We start from the raw sequence: 21,320 nt of genomic DNA, 5'->3' as shown, positions 1-21,320 counted from the left end.
GAGAAGTTTAAAGCAGGCTTAGGTTATAAAAAGTATGCCAAGCTTTGAACATATTACTTACGGAGCACTGTTCAATCCATCATCCGAAGATGGAAAGAGTATGGCACAACTGCAAACCTATTAATACATGGCCGTCCACCTAAACTGACAGAAGTAGCCAAGAGGCCCATGGTAACTCTGAAGGGGCTGCAGAGATCCATAGCTCAGGTGGGAGAATCTGTCCACAGGACAACTATTGGTCGTGCACGACACAAATCTGGCCTTTATGGAAAAGTGGCAAGAAGAAAGCCATTGTTGAAAGAAAGCCATCAGAAGTCCAGTTTGCAGTTTGCGAGAAACCATGTGGGGGACACGGCAAACACGTGGAAGAAGGTGCTCTGGTCAAATGAACTGAAATTGAACTTTGAACTTTTTGGCCTAAAAGCAAAACGCTATGTGTGGCAAAAAACTAACTGCACCCCGAACACACCATCCCCACCATGAAACATGGTGGTGGCAGCATCATGTTGTGGGGATGCTTTTTTTCAGCAGGGACAGGGAAGCTGGTCAGTGATGAAAGGTGGTTCTACAAAATATTGACTCAGGGGGCTGAATACAAATGCACACCACACTTTTGACATATTTATTTGGAAAACCATTTATCACTTTCCTTCCACTTCACAACATAAAATCCCAATAAAATACATTTACATTTTTGGTTGTAACATGACAAAATGTGGAAAATTTCAAGGGGAATGGATACTTTTTCAAGGCACTGTATGCATCCAACAGGTATAAGACAATCAGGTTTTTTTTGCTTTGAAAGGAAACAAAACTTGTTTTATTCTAGCTTAATCTGATAAAGGATGTCTTACGATGGCTTACTCCAATATTTTTACTAACTAAATGAAAAGATTCCTTCACTTATACAGCACGGAAGGACAAATCTGTTTCTGTAACTATGGTATTCTGACCACTGATCTGACTGGATGCAGTTGCTGTTTAGCTCCTTTGAAAAAAGTTGATTAAATGATTCCCTTCTATCGGATAGAGCAAGGCCACCCACTGAGTGAAGCTCTGCTGGCTCCTTCAGAATAGAATCGAGTTTTAAGCTGCATATCCAATGGTTCTACAGCATCTAGAAAAATGTATACACACAGGTTCTCACAAAAGTTTTTGGGGATGCCAATCGCCCTCTTACATTTATAGTGGGGATGCTCCAATTTAAAGAGGCTGTGGACCAGTGTGTACCAGCTAGCATACACAATACTGGACAAGGGTACACAAAAATCACCTAAGGAAGCATTGCAGAACCTGAGATCAATCTGAAAGCACAAACATGCACTTCCATCTTTTAACATTTCTGCTGATTGCAGCGAAATAAACCCTTACAAAGACATGGTGATCTTCTGCTCCCAACAATCACTCAAGTGAAGCATAAGATGACATGATACCTGATTCATGAAAAAATGGATACGGTTCTGACTTGGAAATGTATCCCTTTCATGACTAAGCCTATTTTTGGCATTTGGTGTTTACAAGTTAAAATCCATATTTTTTGCTAGAAAATTACTTGGAACCCCCAAACATTATATATATTTTCTTAACAGAGACTCTAGAGAATAAAACGGCGATTGTTGCAATATTTTATGTCACACGGTATTTGCGCAGCGGTGTTTTAAATGCAACTTTTGGGGAAAAGGGACACTTTCATGAGTTAAAAAAAAAAAAACAGTAAAATGATCCCATTTTTTTTGCATAATGTGAAAGATAATGTTACGCCGAGTAAATAGATACCAAACATGTCACACTTTATATTTGCACGCACTTGTGGATTGACGACAAAGTACGGTACCTAAAAATCTCAATAGGCGATGTTTTAAACATTTTTTACGGTTACCAGGTTAGCATTACAGAGGAGGTCTAGTGCTAGAATTATTGCTCTCGCTCTGACGATCGCGGCGATACCTCACATGTGTGATTTGAACACCGTTTACATACGCGGGCGCGACTTCCGTATGCGTTTTCTTTGCTTCGCAAGCTCGCGGGGACAGCGGGCGCTTTAAAAAAAAATGTTAATTTGTTTTATTTATTCTAAAATGACTAAATTGTTTAAAAAAAAAAAAAAAAGATCACTTTTATTGCTGTCACAAGGAGTGTAAACATCCCTTGTGACAGTAATAGGCGGTGACAGGTACTCTTTATGGAGGGATCGGGGGTCTAAAAGACCCCCCACCCCTCCTTTACACTTCAGTGTATTCAGGTCGCCGAAAACGGCGATTCTGAATACCGGATATTTTTTTTAAACCGGCGCCATTGGCAGCCGAGTAAATGGGAAGTGACGTCATGACGTCGCTTCCGTGTTTACTATGAGGAGACTGGAACGAAGCCGATTACGGCTTTGTTCCAGTTCCTCCCCAGCGGCCGGAGGCATCGCACCAGGAATCGGTGCTCCTGATTGAGCAGGCGCACTGGTAACAGCGGCGGGAGGCGGCGGGAGGGGGGGGACATCCCCTCCCGCTCCTCCGGCATAACAGCCGAGCGGCTTTTAGCCGCATCGGTTGCTATGGTTGGATAGCCAATCGCCCGCTGAACAAAACGGTACCAGGATGATGCCTGCAGGTGCGGGCATCATCCCGGTATACCCCCCGGAAGCCGAGTACGCATATCTGTGTACGCTCGGCGGGAAGGGGTTATAGCTAGGCAACTCCTTTCCTCATATTGATTGCTTAGTGGTTCCAAATAATAACTACTGCAGTAGACAAAAAGATACACACCGCATCTTTACATATAACTGTTCTGCTTTAGTATGACGCAATTGAAGGTTTTTATACACATGAATATGTAGGTACAACATTAATATTGCAATTGTACTTTTATGGTAACAAGGGGCCTAACATAGCCCGGCTAATTCTAATCAGGACTCGAAGAATGCAAACATGTACTGAAAACATTAGTGCCATGTGCACAGAGAATTATTAGTGCCAATGCTTTTGCACAGAGCAGTCCTGGCCCTCCTCTTCTGCAGTCCCCTGCCGGTGTTCCTGGCTCCACCCCTTTGGTGAGTGCCCCAATAGTAAGCCACTTGTACAGGCTCATTCCCGAGCCATATTGCCCTTGTATATAGACACACACTGTGGGGCTCAGCTCCCTGCCCCCTGACAGCAGTGGGAGCCAGCGACTCCCACTGCTATCAATTTGTCCTGTGAGGAGCAAGAGAGCGGAGATAGCTGCTGCTCTCAGGCACAGTGCTGGATCAAGATTGGTCTTGGGTAAGCATAAGAAGGGGTGGGGGCTGGGAGCTGCACTCAGAAATGTATTTACCTTAATGTAGAAAATGTATCATAGTATAAAAACATAAGCATTTAGAATGACTTTAAACTTGGATTCGTGTACTATAATAAAGGACTTCTTGTTTATTTACAGATAGATTGGTGATGGCTTCCAGTTCATCTCAGGAACTAAGGATATCTAAAAGAGTTGATGGTGAGAATGTCCCGATACCCAGTCCAAGAAACCTGTCTGCAAATAGACTTTCAAGTTTAGAAAAGAGTGATGTTCAACAGTCAAGGCAAGTTGATATGCTGGAGAGCCGTATGTATTGTGTGTATAAAGCAGCATACAGGTGTTTATATTAAGAGAAACAAGTTTAATTTTTTCTTCAAATATACATGTGAAAGAGTTCAGCTTTATGTAAATGTTCATAGCACTGTATGCAATTTCTTAAAAAAAGAAAGAAGAAAAGAAAAAAAACATGTTTACTTCTCGCTTAGTGACGCTGTTACAGGCATTTGGCGTTTTTTTTTTTTTTCAACATGTAAAACGCACGTCTATGTTAGCCTACAGTGCCTTTAAAAGAATTCACACCCCTTGAAATTTTCCCCATTTTGTCATGTTACAACCAAAAACATAAATGTATGTTATTGAGATTTTATATGATAGACCAACACAAAGTGGCACATAATTGTGAAGTGGAAGGAAAATGATAAATGTTATTTTACAATTTTTTTTACAAATAAATATATGCAAAGTGTGGCGTGCATTTGTATTCAGCTCCCTTTAAGCCTCGTGCACACAATGCGATTGTTGGCAGGGGACTGTCTGTTGACAGACTGTGGGCCTAAAATCTGACCGTTAGTACGCTCCTTTTGACAATTGTTGTCCAACCTTTTGCCAACAAATGTTTGACATGCTCGAAAAAATTTTGCAGGACAATGATTGGTTTTCAGATTTTCTGATGGTCAGTACACAAGTCTGTCACACAAAAGTTGAAAGTACAAACACACATGCTCGGAATCAATGCTCATCAAACACGAAATTAGCAGAAGGGGCCCAAAGAGGGGTGCTCAAGAGCTAAAATTGCCACTACGTTCATGTTTGTTGTCTGACAATTGTGTGCTGTTGGTATGCAAGACAAGATCCAGGCACACTCCCTCTTGACAAAAACCAGACGCTCGGTTGGCCAACAATCGCATTGTGTGTATGAGGCTTTACTCTGATAGCCCTAACTAAAATCTTGGGGAACCAATTGCCTTCAGAAGTCACCTAATTAGTAAATAGAGTCCACTTGTGTTTAATTAAATCTCAGTATAAATACAACTGTTCTGTGAAGCCATCCGAGGTTTATTAGAGAATCTTAGTGAACAAATCACATCTTGAAGGCCAAGGAACACACCAGAGAAGTTTAAAGCAGGGATAGGTTATAAGAAAAAATCTCAAGCTTTGAACATCTCATGGAGCACTGTTCAATTCATCATCCGAAGATGGAAAGAGTATGGCACAACTGCAGACCCTACCAAGACATGGCTGTTCACCTAAACTGACAGGCCAGGCAAGGAGAGCATTAATCAGAGAAGTAGCCAAGAGGCCCATGGTAACTCTGGAAGAGCTGCAGAGATCCACAGCTCAGGTGGGAAAATCTGTCCACAGAACAACTATTAGTCACGCACTCCACAAGTCTGGCCTTTATGGAAGAGTGGCAAAAAGAAAACCATTGTTGCAAGAAAGACATAAGAAGTCCTGTTTGTAGTTTGCAAGAAACCATGTGGGGGACACAGCAAATATGTGGAAGAAGGTGCTCTGGTCAAATGAGACCAAAATGTAACTTTTTGGCCTAAAGCAAAATGCTATGTGTGGCCGAAAACTAATACTGTACATTACCATGAACACACTATCCCCACCGTGAAATGTGGTGGGGATGGTGTGGGGATGCTTTTCTTCAACAGGGACAGGAAAGCTGGTCACAGTTGATGAGAAGATGGATGGAGCCAAATATAGGCCAATCTTAGAAGAAAACCTATTAGAGTCTGCAAAAGACTGAGGGAGAGGTTCACCTTCCAGCAGGACAACAACACTAAACATACAGCCAGAGCTACAATGGAATGCATATGATCAAAGCATATTCATGTGTTAGAATGGCCCAGTCAAAGTCCAGACCTAAATCCAATTAAGAATCTGGCAAGACTTGAAAATTGCTGTTCACAGACGCTCTCCATCCAATCTGACAGAACTTGAGCAAAGAAGAATGGGCAAAAATGTCACCCTCTAGATGTGCAAAGCTGGTAGAGACATCCCCAAAAAGACTTGCAGCTGTAATTGCAGTGAAAGACGGTTCTACAAAGTATTGACTCAGGGGGGCTGAATACAAATACACACCACACTTTTCACATATTTATTTCATTTAGCCTTTTCCTTCCACTTCACAATTATGTGACACTTTTTGTTGTTCTATCACATAAAATGCCCAAAAAAATTTACGTTTTTGGTTGTAACATGACAAAATGTGGAAAATCCCAAGGGGTATGAATACTTTCAAAGCATTGTATGTGTCCATGCACACATAGGAATTTACAGACCTATTAGAAGAACATTTTCTGGCAGATTCACACTAGGACTCTGCAGTTTGGGTAAATTGCAAATCTATTTGCGTTTTACACTCGACTGTACACTAAACTGTGCACTTTCTGAAAGTGCAGCATGCATGATTTGTATGCGCTTTCATGAAAACTCACAATCTAATAGAAGTCTGTGACTGTGCATGTAAAACACGGATAAATCATGCTGCACCCAAACCACAGCACACTGGTGTGAACCTGCTCTAAATTAGAAATATACACCTCATTTTATTTTGATAACATAGAATTACCTACTGGTTAATGAAGAATGAATGTACCCCATGTCTTTTTGACCCACCTTACCATAACTTAAAGTGGTTGTAAAGGTTAATTCTTTCCCTTCATTAAGGTAAAAAACCTGTGCACAGGTTCCCCACAGCCCCCCTAATAACTACTTAAGACCAATCTCAATTCAATGCGGTGCCCAGAAGCAGTGGCTCTCTCTGCTCTTTCCCCTGACCGGACATTGATGACAATGAATCACATCCTGTATTGAAAGAGTGGGGGAGGTGGGGCTGAGCCCATGCGAGTGCCTCATTAGCAAGCGGCTTGCTATGGGGGCACTTGACTTAGGTGTGGAGCTTAGAGTGCTGGTGGGGGACCCCATAAAAAGAGGATTGCGGCTGCTCTGTGCAAAACCATTAGGCAGAGCAGATAAGTATGGCATGTTTGTTAAGCAAATATGTTTACATCACTTTAATCTCTTGGCACTGGCCGCATGCAAACCTGTGGCCTCTCAGCGCCTGAAAGGCTGCATACTTTCATGAATTGCGGTCTATACAGGTGTGCCGAGAGAGCATGCCCTGCACACTCCCGGCACAGTTACCGTCGCCTAAACGAAAAGCTCTCGATCAGTGCTTTAATTTTTCTTTAAATGGCGTGGGTACCCCCCAAAATGCATACCAGACCCTTACCCGAGCATGCAGCCTGGCAGGCCAGGTTGGGGGGTGAGTGAGTGTCCCCCTCTAACCTTTCTAGGCCACATGCCCTCAACATGGCAGGGGGGTTGGAAGGCCACATGCCCTCAACATGGCGGGGGGGTTTGGAGCAGGAGGGCTCTGCACCCCCTCCCCCCACCAGCATGCTTGTGGGGAAGAGGCCCTTGTCCCCATCAACATTGGGACATGGTACCAGGCCCCATGCCCTCAACCACCCCTACCATGTTGAGGGCCAGGGGCCTGGTATGGTTCACCCAACCCTGCCCCCCCATTCGTGGCCTGCCAGGCTGCATGCTCGGATAAGTGTCTGGTATGGGTTTTGAGGAGGGGACTCCACACAAAAAAAAATATTTGCCTTGGTGTTCCCCTAAAAATAATTACCAGACCCAAAAAGGGCCTGGTATGGATTGGATGGACCCCCACAAAGTTTTTCTTTTTTCCTCATTAAATGTCTGTTCAAAACTGATGAAATACTCTATTCAGATGCGTTAACATAGAAGGCAATGGGAATGTAATTTGCATCTGAACCGCACCGCAGTGCTCAGAAAATGCACAGCGGTGCAGCGAATTTGCACTGCCGCTGCACCGCTTATGTGGACCGGCTCCATAGAATGCTGGTCTGGTTTACATGTCATGCAAATCGGATGCGGTTCGAAAAACATCCAATTTGCATATATGTGAACAGAGGAAAGTTTTTTTTAAAGCTGCTCTCTTCAAATTTGCTTCAAAGTCGAATCACATAGTTGCCTGACAAAGTCGCACTGTAAGTCACGTGATTTTGGGTCGCAGCAGTGTGAGCCAAGTCTAATTCCCCATACACACGATGAGATTATCGGACTAATGATCGTCCGCTTTTTATTGCATGCTAATCTCAGATGGAATCTGATGAGTTTACTAAAGTCACAAAAATTCCTGCACAACAGAAAAAAAATTCGGAAGTGATGTCATGTGTTGTAATGCATTTGTATACGCAATTATCGTACGATCACTTTGAAAGCGGTATTTTCTGTACGATTTTCTGATCATGTGTACTGGGCATTAGTCTTCCAATACTTTAAAGCATATATAAATTGTTACATTATGTTACAGTCCCATTATTTTCTGGGAGTACATTGTTTCTTATGTGCTTTGCAAGATAGTTAATAAAGTCATATATGATCAAAGTACTTAACAACTGAAAACCAGCTACCTAAGAATAAACTTCTACTCAATAAACATTAAATGTTTTCTAACATTTGTGTCAGTAAGGCTTGAATAGCAAGAGAACTTTCCTTTTTAACTTTATCCATAATGCCATGCATTGCTAATGGAACAATTGGCTTAGCCCCAAGTTGCCTGTTTAATATGTAAAGAAGGTGTACAGAACATGACAGCACATGGCTAGTTGGGATAAGCGGGAGACAGCTGTCATGTGATTGGCTCTTGCTGAATAAATATTTCTTTGCTCCTCACACAGTGACATGCCAGATTTGCAGCCAGCCTCCAGCACCCAGGAATGGGGGAAGCAAGACATGCCATTGTTACAGGAGCTGGATTATCTGAGACATACCAATAAGAAGGTACACTTCACACTGTTTCCATATTTTACTTACACAGTGAGACCACTTTCTGCCTTTGTTTATTTTCTGTATTTAAAATAAAAGAACTATGGTTGCTTGGTCATCCCTTTTTTGAGTTAACGTTCTCCTACATAGAATGCTGGTGCTGCCAGTACAGGAGTCCGGTTAGGAGAAGGGAACTAGTCCCGTAGAAGAGTGAATGTGCATCATTTTACTGCATTGAGTCGGAAGCACTTTACAATACTCTAGCATTAGCAACACAAAAACATACAGATGTATAGAATAGAAAACACTGCAAAATAATTACTCAAGAAATCTGCTTGCACCATTATTTAATAAATTACACTATAACCACTTAACAAATTACATACCTGTACGGCATTTGACTTTAAGTGGTTATACCAGGATGATACCTACAGCTACATGATTTTTTTTTTTTTTACAGCTGTTGGACGGCTTTTATGTAAAAGCCACCCTAATGGCTAATTAGAGCCTAGAGAGGCACCAGCAGACAGCGGGAGGGGGGTGTCCCCTCATACAACCCACCATTGCCTCTCTGGGTTCTACCATACCACCGGTGAGCCTGGAGTGAAAGTCGGAGCTTCCTCCGGCTTACCACAGAGTTTGTCGAGGACCGGAAGGTCTACGATGAGCTCTATGGTATAGGAAACCAGAGACGACAAGCATTTTTGTCACTTCCGGTTTCCCAGATGTAAACGGCATCTTGGTGTGATCAGATGCTTTTAAAGTGGTTGTAAACCCTTTAAAAAAAATCCAAAAAAACAAAAAACCTGCAAGACAAAGGCATTATAAATTACCTGAGATCAAAGCCCCCGCAGCAGTCCTCGTTCACCACTCCGGCAGCCAACATCTCTCCGGGGGGGTTACTTCTGGGTATCGCGGCTCCTGCGCTGTTATTGGAGCTGCAATTACGCCACATGCGCGCGGGAGCCACTGGTAACAGCACAGTACAACTGAAGCAACGGTACGTACATGCCGTTGCTTCAGTTTGCTTAAGTGCGCATGTGCCAATGACGTCGGCACTTGCAAATACAGGGATATCTCCTAAACCGTGCAGGTTTAGGAGATATCCAGTGTAGCTACAGGTAAGCCTTATTATAGTATTGCCTGGAGTAAAAAGTGGTTGTAAAGGGTTTAGAAACACTTTAAGAGCAGAGGAAACATCTGGGGTGTCACGATCAGGGGTCAGGCTCGAAGACCAATTGCTATAGCAGTTGCAGGATTACCACTAATCAGCAGGATAGGAACACTGGCCGTCACCCTGGCAGATGACACAGGCTCACCTGAGGTGCGGAGTCTAAGTACTAACCGGTCTTCACCAGAGCTCCCAAAGGTGGAGATGGGCTTAGCTGCGTGTTAGTACCAGGACGCGGTCCTCAGGATCGCCCCACCAGGAGGTGAGCAAGCCGGGGTTCAGTAGTGGATGAGCAGGTAAGGATTAAACAGAAGCGTGGTCAGTAAGCAAGCCAAAAGGTCGGTAACGAGTTGTTGCAGATTGGGATCAGGCAGAAGCGTAGTCGTGGAACAGGCCAAGGGTCGATAACGAGCAGTAGTAAATATAAGCGGCAGCAGAGAAGACGGGAGCTAGATACAGGCTGGAGATGGCACAATATTCTGGCAAGGAGGAAGTGCAGAGACATGGCTTATATCAGGAAGTTCATGGGAGGAGCAAAGAGTTCAAGGTTCAGCTGAAATCAAGGTACAAGGCAGGGTTGGCAAAAGGATCTGACAAGGAACTGTCCAGCATCTCAGATAGCTCAGAGAGAAGATTCATGGCCAGACACAGATGAGGTCCCAGGTTCAAGTCCAGGTCCTGACATGGGGTCTTATAGAACCCAGATCTCTCTTTGTAATGAGTACCTGTCACAGCTATTGCTGTCACAAGTGATGTTCACATGATCATATACCACCAAAAGAAAGCTCTCTTTGTGGGGAAAAAATGATAAAAATTGTATTTGAGAATAGTGAACCATGACCGTGAAATTGTGCGTTCTCCTTCCGCTGTTTGCCTCTGAGGACATGCATTTGCGCTGTGTTGACGTTACGCCAGCTGATCAACATATCAGCTGAAATGACGCTTGTTACTGCACATGACCCATCAGAGGATTTTTTCAACAGGGAGCATTTCTCGACAGAACACCGGACTTCAAGTGGATAATGTTCCTTTATTTTCATCCAATAACCCTGTGAATAAGACACTCCTCCACTGTAGCCATTGAGAGTGGCATGGCTACAATCAGGCTGGATTTCTGTTTTTGTTCATCTCCATTACATGGAATATGGAGAGATTAGTAGTTTACAGAACTATAACATTTTTTTATGCTTCCAGTTTAGTTCATGGGAAGTGACAAAGACATTGTATTTTCTGCCATGATTGACAAGTAATTTTTGTACTTGCTAAAATGTTCTTAGCCTGAACATAGAAAACAAATGCAGCCACAATATCTAAGGACTTGTAAGATGCAATATATTGCAGTACATTTTTGCACTTAGATTTAGCTGAAATGCAAGTTGTTCAAAAACACTGCTAGGGTTAAATGCTCATTTTGTCTATGGGATGATGAATAAGGTAACTATTCCCCCTATTAAGTTCCCCCAGCAGCCAGTGTTTTCATTGGTTCTGCAATGTTCCTGGATTGTGGGCTGACCCAGGGCATCATAATATGTGTACAATGCAGGACTAGTGATCTAGCCTTGCTGCTTATAGCGGAACTATACCCAGTTTCAGAATAGTAACATTCCTGGCATGTGCCAGTTATGTAACTGTCACATTGTTTGTACTCTCAACCAAACTGTCAAACCATCAAATGTCTGATGCCATAACTGATCACATGTGCAGCACCATGGCAGTTGAAGATCCAACAGAGCTCAAGATGGCAGCTTCCTTGGCTGAAAACGATAGGAGAGTTTAGTTTCAGCTTTAAATGCAGCACTATAAGGTTGACGCATGCAGAGTCCCAATCCTGAAATTAGGCCACAGCTTCTCCAACTTGGTGCTTTCTGCCAGATGCCGCTAAACAATGAGAGTGCTCTTATTGGCCATGAAAATATTCTTATTATGGATGTGGACCAGCACAATCTCACTGCAAGGCAAGGCAAAATGCCTTGTTTTCTACCTGGCCAGTTCACACCACTGTGTTGTAGTGATGCACGCTGAAAAGAAATACGGAATGCACTGCTGCCAGTAGAACGTAGTAAAGTGTCACTGTGTGCCATTTCAATAAAGTTTGCTTAAAAAAAAAGGTCAACAGTGTGTACCGTTTGTATGCAAGACAAGTTCCCGACACACGCACTTCGGACAAAAGTCTGACGCTCTGTTGGTCAACAATCAGATCGTGTGTACGAGGCTCAAGAGAGGTCCAAGCTGGAGAAGACCAGGCCCTAATTCAGTGTACATACAGGATAGGGTGGCTTCTCAGACACGTATTATAGATTTGCACCATAACAAATTTAATTGCAGGTTCATTTAGGCAGTATGCTTAGATTAAACCTTTTACAAATCTTGACAAGCTGTTTTTATTCTTTTCTCTACCTTCGTTGTGTGGGGATCATGTTATAAAGGTCCTGGTCCATATATTTGTGCATAAAGAACCACTGATATTAAACTTAGGTTTGCCTTCTTTGCTCCGGGGTGTCACAGTTGGATGTGTTTGTGTACAGCATGGAATTTAAATGTTTTACAGTGGAAACCTATTGAAGAATGTAATCTATATTTTTCTGAGCACTGCAAACAGACTGGACTACATATACGAATGGACACAAATAACACTGAGGGCTATGCTCGTGAGAGCTTTCAATTTAGAGATAAAATATATCAACTGTTAAGTTCAGCTGAGCAATACATCCGTGGAAATATAGACTCTTTCACAGGCCTGGAAACAATACTTCCAGAATTCACTGATGTCATAAACGGTTGTCTTGCTTACTTGACCGTGGTAAAAGCAAACATCTAATGCTTTTCCTAGATCTGTCAAAGGCTTCACATTATTGGCTGTGTCATAAACACCTTTATTACAGTTTAGTCCAGCAGATAATGTATCAGTTTAAAGGATGGAGTGACTTGCTGATAAACCTATGGCTAAATTTGGCAGACTGACGGTAATGATCTAAAGGAGTTATTAATGTGAGAGAGCGGATCCCAAGTAGTTTCCTTCTCTGTGATGGAAAATTGAAGAGGACCTAGAAACCACAGAGAAAGCACTAAAAGTAGAAACTATGAACTGTGTAAATATGTAACATCAAGTCCTTATATAAAGAAACATAACTAAAGCAGGCCATACAAGGGTTGAATTCCAAATGAATTTTCTTATGAAAATCGTAACTTATGCCACGTACACACGACCGGACTTTTCGAGGGACTAGGTCCGACGGTCTTTCCGACGGACTTTCGGCGGAGTTCCGACAGACTTTCCGAATGAACGGACTTGGCCACACACAATCACACCAAAGTCCGACGGATTCGAACGTGATGACGTACGACTGGACTAGAATAAGGAAGTTCATAGACAGTAGCCAATAGCTGCCCTAGCGTCGGTTTTTGTCCGTTGGACTAGCATACACACGAACAGATTTCTTGGTCTGGCGGAGTTGCGGTGGAAAAATTCAAAACATGTTCTATTTCTAAAGTCCGCTGGATTTTTGGCAAGCAAAGGTCTCATGAAGCCCACACAAGATCGAATTATCCGACGGACTCGTTCCGTCGGACCTTTGCTGCCAAAAAGTCCAGTCGTGTGTATGCGGCATAAGAATTTTCTTTAGAATTTCTCACCATTAGTGGACTGCAACTACGGCCGATTTTTTTTGCAGCCATCGAAGTTGAGTGATCGGGTATGTTAGAAATTTTTGGAAAAACAAACACATTTCTAATCAATGATGGGAGAATGGTGCAAGAAATATAAGCGAAAAATAAATGTGCATCAGCGCAAGCAAAGAAAATTCCCAGAAACAAAAGAAGATTCCCGGCCACAAAAATTATTTTCTGTAGCAACATGAGGTGAAATTGAAGGCTTGGTTGGTCCAATCTTGAAATCAATGGGGCACAAAATGTCTGATTTGTTCAGAATTTGACCCATGTATGGCCTGCATAAGGCCTCATGCACACTGCTACTAAGAAGGGAAGGGGTAGGGTAGAGTTCCTGCAAGCTTGAGTTTAGATAAAGTCAATTGTAGGATGCCCAGACTTATCGGACACAGGGTGGGAACAGCAGAAGACCACTACTTTAAGAAATTTGATGTGAGAGTCATGTAGAATGCTAGGCATCCTTTTGTTAACCATAAGGTCGGTCAAAATGCTCTTCGCTGCAGCAAACAAGAAATGTGGTTGTTTTCAGGAATGTAATGGCAGGGGAGTTTAAAGGCAGAAGGAAAAAAATAATATCAAGAGCATACAGTGTGCATGAGGCCTAATACAAATACATTTTGTAAATAAGCAACATACTGAGAGATAGAAGATCAAGTCATTATGTTGAATGAAAACAACAGTCCATATAAAAAGTGCAAATGGTGAACAAACAAGTCCTTGCGTAATCTTAAACTCTTTATTCACCTCAAAACTCATGTTCAGATAGACACAACCTTCAGTGCCACCACCTAGGGAAAGCAGCTGAGCTCACCATATTAGTATTACCTCTATCTCTAGCAAAATGCACTAATATTGAACAGCAGTATGATCCAGAGTGCCGGATTATCCCTGCAACACGTTAGATAGAGGCTTTTACATATACAGGACTGTATCCCTCCTAGATTGTGCTAAAAAAAATAGACTTCAAATGATGAAAAAACACTGATAACAATTTATTATAACATATAAAACTCACATTTGATTAGTGCAAACTACTATTATCAAATCCACATTGTCAAAATGTATACCAGTATACCGCATAGAACACAGCAGATTTGACATAAAATGTCAACCCCATGGTAAACTTGATGATGTCACCACAAAGGACTTTCCCTACTTGTCTCATTAATGGAGCTCCTTAGTCGCCTTTCTAAGCAATGTTTCTTTATATAAGGTCTTGATCGCATATTTACAGTATAGGATTTATATTTTTTACTTTTAGCACTTCCTCTAAATGGGGTTGATTTACTAAGATTGGAGTGCACTAAATCTGGTGCAGCTGTGCATGGTAGCCAATCAGCTTCTAACTTGTTCAATTAAGCTTTGGCAATAAAACCTGGAATTTGATTGGTTTCTATGCAGAGCTGCACCAGATTATGCACTCTCCAGTTTTAGTAAATCGACCCCACTGTGTTTTTGTTTGGTATTTAATTTATGATACTGAGACATCTGCTTTTTATTTCTATATCACTGGGGTTACTGTTACTAAACCCCGGACCCTGAATTTACTATAACTGGTCTCCCACGGTACATAGAACATGGAAATGCATTTAAGTAAATGTGCACTGATAAATACCTTTTTTCATCAGCAGTATGTAGCAGTCTTGTGACTTCTATCAGTGTCTGGTTAAAGCATGTAGGAGGAGTTTTCATTCTACTCTGACTGTCCTGTGAGGCTGCCGGACCCCTGACCCTCTGTCTGGATAGTGCTGATTGGTCCTATGCTGATTACACCCTCCCAATCCAAAAAAAAACTCTCTAGCAATACACACAAAACTGAGCATGTGCAGAGTGCCTCCTAGGCTCTGTTCTATCAGGAGATTGTTTGGGGGCAGTGGAAGAAGGGGAGGATCAGAGAAGACAGGATCAAACAGCCTTTTTACACAATGCAGAAGATTAACCCCTTAGGTTCCACAGTGAGTAAAACAAGCATGCTTTAGAGTCCATTCACACAGGGGCAACTTTGGATCCGACTTGAAGTCGCCCCAAGTTGCCTCAAGTCGCGAAACATGATAAAATCAATGTAAGTGAATAAGAGCCATCTTAATGCACACTACTGAAGTCGCTCCGACTTCAGAAAAGGTTCCTGTACTACTTCAATCCGACTTCTAGGCAACTTGCACCCATTGATTTCAATGAAAGTTGCCTCCAAGTCGGATCCCCTGTCTTAACTAAATCAACTTTCCAGGGAGTAAAAATAGTTTTCTAGGCAATCTCCTCCCTCCCACAGAGCTGATTATTATGTGATTGGCCACTGGCAAAGTCTCCTGTCCTGGAGGCAACTTCAAGTTGCCTTGTAAGTTGCCTCAAATCGTGCTGTGATTCATACTCAAGTCGTGTCCAAGTTGCAACCCCAAAGTCTCGCTGGAAGTCGTGTGGCCCCTGTGTGAATGGACTCTTACTGCATATACAGACTGATTTTAGTTTTGTGGGTTTAGTAACACTTTAGTAACCCCAACGTGTTTCAACTTGTGAGGCCGCGTACACACGCGGGGACTGTTCGCTCAACTTTGTTCGTCAAACAGTTTCAGCGGACAGTCCGCTCAAAATTAGCATGGACGGACTTGCCCACACACGACGAACGAACAGTCCGCTGAAACCGTGCGCGATGATGTGAACGGCGCGTACGACGGGACTAGAAAACGACGTCCTATACACTGCAATGCAACCTTCGGCGTGTAAATTTTTTCTGAGCATGCGCGAGACTTAGTTTGACGAACAAGCCTACACACGGGCGGACTGTCCGCTCAAACCAAGTTTCAGCGGACAGTTTTTCGGAATTTCCGAAAAACTTTGTTCGTCAGCCTGTCCGCTGAAACTGTCCGCTGAAGCCCACACACGAGCAGACTGTCCGCCGAAACACTGTTCAGCGGACAAAGTTGAGCGAACAGTCCCCGCGTGTGTACGCGGCCTAAGTCTTCCTCAGGGGCTTACATCTCAAAAATGTTTTTCTGCAAAAAATACATGCATCAATATATTTCATATTACACTGATGAATAAAAAGACATTTACATAATGTCATATATTAAATACATGATTGAACACCAATATAGCTTAATCCAGTGTTAGACATACACCCAGAATTTTTAAATAAGGCTGAATGTCTCCAGACGGGAACCCCTCAAGAAGTTTAGAAGCAACAGATGCAAATCTGTTTACATCCACTTGTCCAAAGACTAACATTGAGCCTTTGTTCAGATCTGCCTTAAAAACTGACAAGCGGATCTGATCAAAATGGCTGTTTAAAGGGGCCTTATAGTTCATATTCTTTAGAAAGCATGAGAAGTCTGAGTATAATATTCTGTACATTTACCACCAGAAAGGACCCATGCTCTCTGTATGCAAGCAGTGGTCTCTCTGCCGAGGTCTGCAATTGTATTTCTTATTTGTTGCCAAATGTGCCATCTCCGTATATATTTAACCCATAGGGCTCTTTCGCATGGGTGCCCCCCCCCGGCGGACTCCGCTTTGCTCAGCAGGGGATCAATCTGTGATCCCCGCTGAGCAGGCTAATGACAGGTCTGTCTCCGCTCACTGTGGAGGGAAAGACCAGTCAGAGCCCTGCTCTCCTCTATGGGGAGATCAAATAAAAATGGTCTGTCTGTGCGTTTTCATCTGATCCGATCTCCCAGACAGATGGAAAATACTGTCTCTTTCCATCTGGACTTAACGGACATGATCGGATCGAAGAGCAGGAGGTTTCAGCAGAGATGTCACCGCTGACATCCGCTGCCCCATAGTGGTGAATGGAGGCTCCGATCGGAAAGCCCGTGTGAAAGGGGCCTAAGCCATGCAGCAGAGAGCTGCTGAATGGGGACACTATAGGAGATGAGTCTCAGGGGTAGAAAACTCTACTCCTTTTCATTGGATTGGCAGGACAGTAGAAGAATATAGTATTAGGTGTGTTTAAGGTAATTCATCCTGCTTCCGAAATGTTATTATGGTATGTGAACAGCAAAAAAAAGAAAAAAAAAAAATACGTGCAAAGCCAGATTACCTCAATATTGCAAGTATTCACAATCTCTCTTCTTGGAGAAGCAATAAAATCTGCTTCCAGGAGAGAGGCAAGACGATGTCAGTAAGATGACAGCTAGGTCAACATATACCTTAATAAGAAATAGCACAATTTACCATCAATATAACCTTCTGCCCAGTACAGGTTGGTTTCCATGCCAACATGAAACAATATATAAATTACCCAGGATGCCTAGGGTGTCTGGCTGCCTAAATTGATAGTCAAGACTTAAACAGCCTTTTTTTTATCTATATATATATTAATATTTAGTATAATTTTACTGTATTCCTTTTATTTATACATAGGGAATAATTTGTTTAGGATTGCAATAGTACTTTTACTTGCTAAAACACAAAATGCTCAGCGCTTTGCCAAGGAAAAACAATGAGGGCACAGCAGTCATTTTTGACATGTTTCACACATTTTTGTCACAAGGTTTTGAGAAAATTAAAATAGAAAATAAAAAAAATATATATATATTTTTTTTACAGGTTCGCACGCCTCTAAGGCTGGAGTCACACCTATGCATTTTTAGTGCTTTTTGCATTTTGCAGATTTGCACTACAGTCCATTTAACATGGATTCCTATGGAACACGTTCTGAAGTGCAAATCTGCAAAATTCAAAAAGTACTAAAAATGCATAGGTGTGAATCCAGCCTAAACTAGGAATCTCCCCTCCGGTGTATTCATTAAACTGGTTAGCAAGTGGTTAAACTGGTTGTAAACCGTTATGCCGCGTACACACGACCGGACTTTCCGGCAGACTAGGTCCGACGGGATCATTCCGTTGGACAATCCAATCGTGTGTGGGCTAATCCGATCGTGTTTCACATAAAAAAAAAAAAATCAGACGGACCTAGAAATAGAACATGTTTCAAATCTGTCTGACGGACTCAATCCCTATCGGGAAAACCGTTCGTCCAAATATGACGCAAGGGAAGCTATTGGCTACTGGCTGTTGAACTTCCTTTTTTAGTCCCGTCTTACGTCATCACGTTCAAAACGTGCACTGAAAGTGCACTTGGAAGTAAAATCGCTGTAGATCCGAGGGAGACATGCAAGGAAAATAAAAAACAGCATTTTAGCGTGCACATGATTGGATGATAAAATCAGCAGAGCTTCCACTCATTTCAGATATACCCTTAGATTTATAGCGACTGTACTTCCAAGTGCACTTTCATTGCACAGTGGATTTGCCTTTCATAAATAACACCCTATATTCCTTCAAAGTCCATCATTTATAAAGCTTGTCTTGTCAGAAAAAAGGAGGCGGAGAGCTGAAATTACACTCTGCAAAGCTCAATGAGGAGAGCTCTGAAAGCAGATTGGAGGGAAGGCACACACCCCCCTCCAGATTACAGAAACAGATCTGAGGCTGTCAATTAACTGGAGCTCCCTCCCCTTACTCCTTTTTTCTCTTGGTGTCAGGAAAACTTGTCAGAAGTAATTCATGCTAATAGCAGAGAAACGAAGCAGCAGACAGAAATTATACTAAGCCGAGATTCACATTTTTGCGATTTGACATGTCAAATCGCATGCCAAATCGATGGCTATTGCCGACAATAGCACCGTCCGAATCTGCGCGACATAAATTTTGCGGCGTCAAACCGATTTGGCGACTTAGGGTGTGATTTCAATAGACATCTGTGCAGGAACCCACACAGATGTCACTGAAATTGCCTGCCGAAGTCAGACTGGCATGCAGGTATGAAATTGTGTGAGTTCAGCTGACCTCGCACGATTTCAATCCCACAACAGTGTAAACCTAGGCTTCGTGCTCTTAATGAACCACTTGCCGATCGCCACCCGCCAATATACGTCGGAACAATGGCAGCAATGGGCGTACTGCGTGACTGTGCCCACGGGTCAGGAGATGCCTATGTAAGCAAGGCATTTCCCTGTGCTGCCTAGCAACATGACGGAGATATACTGCTCCCGGTCATCGAGAGCAGTGATCTCTGTCATGTTGTAGTGAGCTTAACCCCCCCTCCCAGTTAGAATCACTCCCTAGGACAACCTTAACCCCTTGATTGCCCCCCTAGTGATTAACCCCTTCCCTGCCAGTGTCATTTACACAGTAATCAGTGCATTTTTATAGCACTGATCGCTGTATAAATGACAATGGTCCCAAAATAGTGTCAAAAGTGTCTGATGTGTCTGCCGCAATGTCGCAGATTAGATAAAAAATGCAGATCGCCACCATTACTAATAATTTTTTTTTATAAAAATGGCATAAATCTATCCCCTTTTTTGTAGAAGCTATAACTTTTGCGCAAATCTATCAATATACGCTTATTGCGTTTTTTTTTTTTATTTGTTTTTTTACCAAAAATATGTAGAAGAATACATATCAGCCTTTAACTGAGGAAAAAAAAATATTTTTGGGGGATATTTATTATAGCAAAAAGTAAAAAAGCAATGCATTTTTTTCAAAATTGTCGCTCTTTTTTTGTTAGCGCAAAAAATAAAAACCACAGAGGTGATCAAATACCACCAAAAGAAAGCTCTATTTGTGGGAAAAAAGGACGTAAATTTTGTTTTGGTGTAATGTCGCACGCTTGCGCAATTATCAGTTAAAACGACGCAATGCCAAATCGCAAAAAACTGCTCTGGTCAGGAAGGGGGTAAATACTTCCGGGGCTGAAGTGGTTAAGTACACACAATAGAGGGATATGCTTTGTTCATATTTCATGTCTGAGGTCTAAAGCCACTTTTATTACACATGAGGACCATCAGTACATCTTTTCTGCTTTGGTTTGAGAGATAACATGGTAATCAACGAGGATTTTGTTGCATGATAACCTTTTGGGATAAAGACTGATGAGACACTGCTTTGCTTGATATACTTGCCTAACATTCAGGACAAAGGTGAATACTTGATGGTGAAATCTCTGCGTGATTGCATGAAAAGCTGTTTACTGCATTGTGTGAAACTTTTTTTTACATTTTATATTCTGAATATTTAGATTTTTTCACTGAGAAGTTCAAGAGGGCACAGGATGAATTCTTGTGTAAACCAGAAGGCCTCTTTTACGCATATTACAGTTTTCTTAAAACAGCATCAAATCCACAAACAAATATGTATTAATTGCAGCTTACCAATTCTTAGATGTGGTGGCTGCATTAGTTTTATTTTTTAGCAGTGAAAAACTTCTTCTATAGTGTTATCTTGGGTTCAGCTTCAATTTGTTTATTAAGTCCATATACTATAAATCTGCTAGTCTAAGGCTTGGTTTACACTAGTGCGGGCCGTGCATTCCTGTTGCGGTTCTGGGAATCTTGCAAGACGCATGGGGCTGACATTCATTCTTAATGCCCCCCCCCCACGCATCTCAGCCCGCAGCTGCGGTTTCCCTGCGGCCATGTTTTTAAAATGGTGCATGGACTTTTTTTGTAATAGGACTTTGCTAAGTGATACCGACTAAAGTAGTTCACAAAATATAAAAAAAAAAAAAAAAAAATACAAAATGTATTTTATAATACATAAAAACAAACAAAGTTTAGTATTGGTTGTATCATCATAAAACACACATCAACAGTGTACATATATATTGCTAGTATTGATCTTTAAACATAATTTCAGACTCCTGATACGTAGGAGCTGTAATCTTTACGCATTTCACAGGATACTTCCTCAGGAGACAGCCAAGGTGAATTTTGTGTACATACATCAGTAGATAGATAGAAATGTGAGTGTACAGCTTGTATAAGTGTGAATTTGCTGTCCCTTCAAAATAACTCAACACACAGTCATTTTTCCTCCCCGGTGTCATGTGACTGATTAGTGTTACAAGGTCTCAGGTGTAAATGGGGAGCAGGTGGGTTAAATTTGGTGTTATCACTCTCACTCTCTCTTACTGCTCACTGGAAGTTCAACATGGCACCTCATGGCAAAGAACTCTGAGGATCTGAAAAAATGAATTGTTGCTCTACATAAAGATAGCCTAGGCTATACAAAGATCACCAATACCCTGCAACTGAGCTGCAGAATAGTGGCCAAGACCATACAGCGGTTTAACAGAACAGGTTACACTCAGAACAGGCCTTGCCATGGTCGACCAAAGAAGTTAAGT

At 42.1% G+C, this 21,320-nt stretch overlaps 1 protein-coding gene across 5 annotated transcripts in view; it reads left to right on the top strand.

Annotated features, from left to right (window-relative positions):
• MIPOL1 (mirror-image polydactyly 1) overlaps window positions 1-21,320 on the top strand; it is a 693,631-nt gene that overhangs the window by 244,484 nt on the left and 427,827 nt on the right. For 4 of the 5 annotated variants that reach the window (XM_077464676.1, XM_077464677.1, XM_077464679.1 and 1 more), the window contains 2 exons: window positions 3,406-3,550; window positions 8,268-8,370. In XM_077464676.1, coding sequence (XP_077320802.1) covers window positions 3,406-3,550; window positions 8,268-8,370 — 248 coding nt within the window. The remainder of the gene's footprint in view (window positions 1-3,405; window positions 3,551-8,267; window positions 8,371-21,320) is intronic. The other variant, XM_077464680.1, reaches the window with a different exon arrangement.

This window comes from Lithobates pipiens, unplaced genomic scaffold, assembly GCF_037356315.1.
Source record: "Lithobates pipiens isolate NorthernLeopardFrog02 unplaced genomic scaffold, aLitPip1_a1.2 Scaffold_30, whole genome shotgun sequence".
Lineage (NCBI taxonomy): Eukaryota > Metazoa > Chordata > Amphibia > Anura > Ranidae > Lithobates > Lithobates pipiens.
This window is presented reverse-complemented; position numbering and strand designations above follow the sequence as displayed.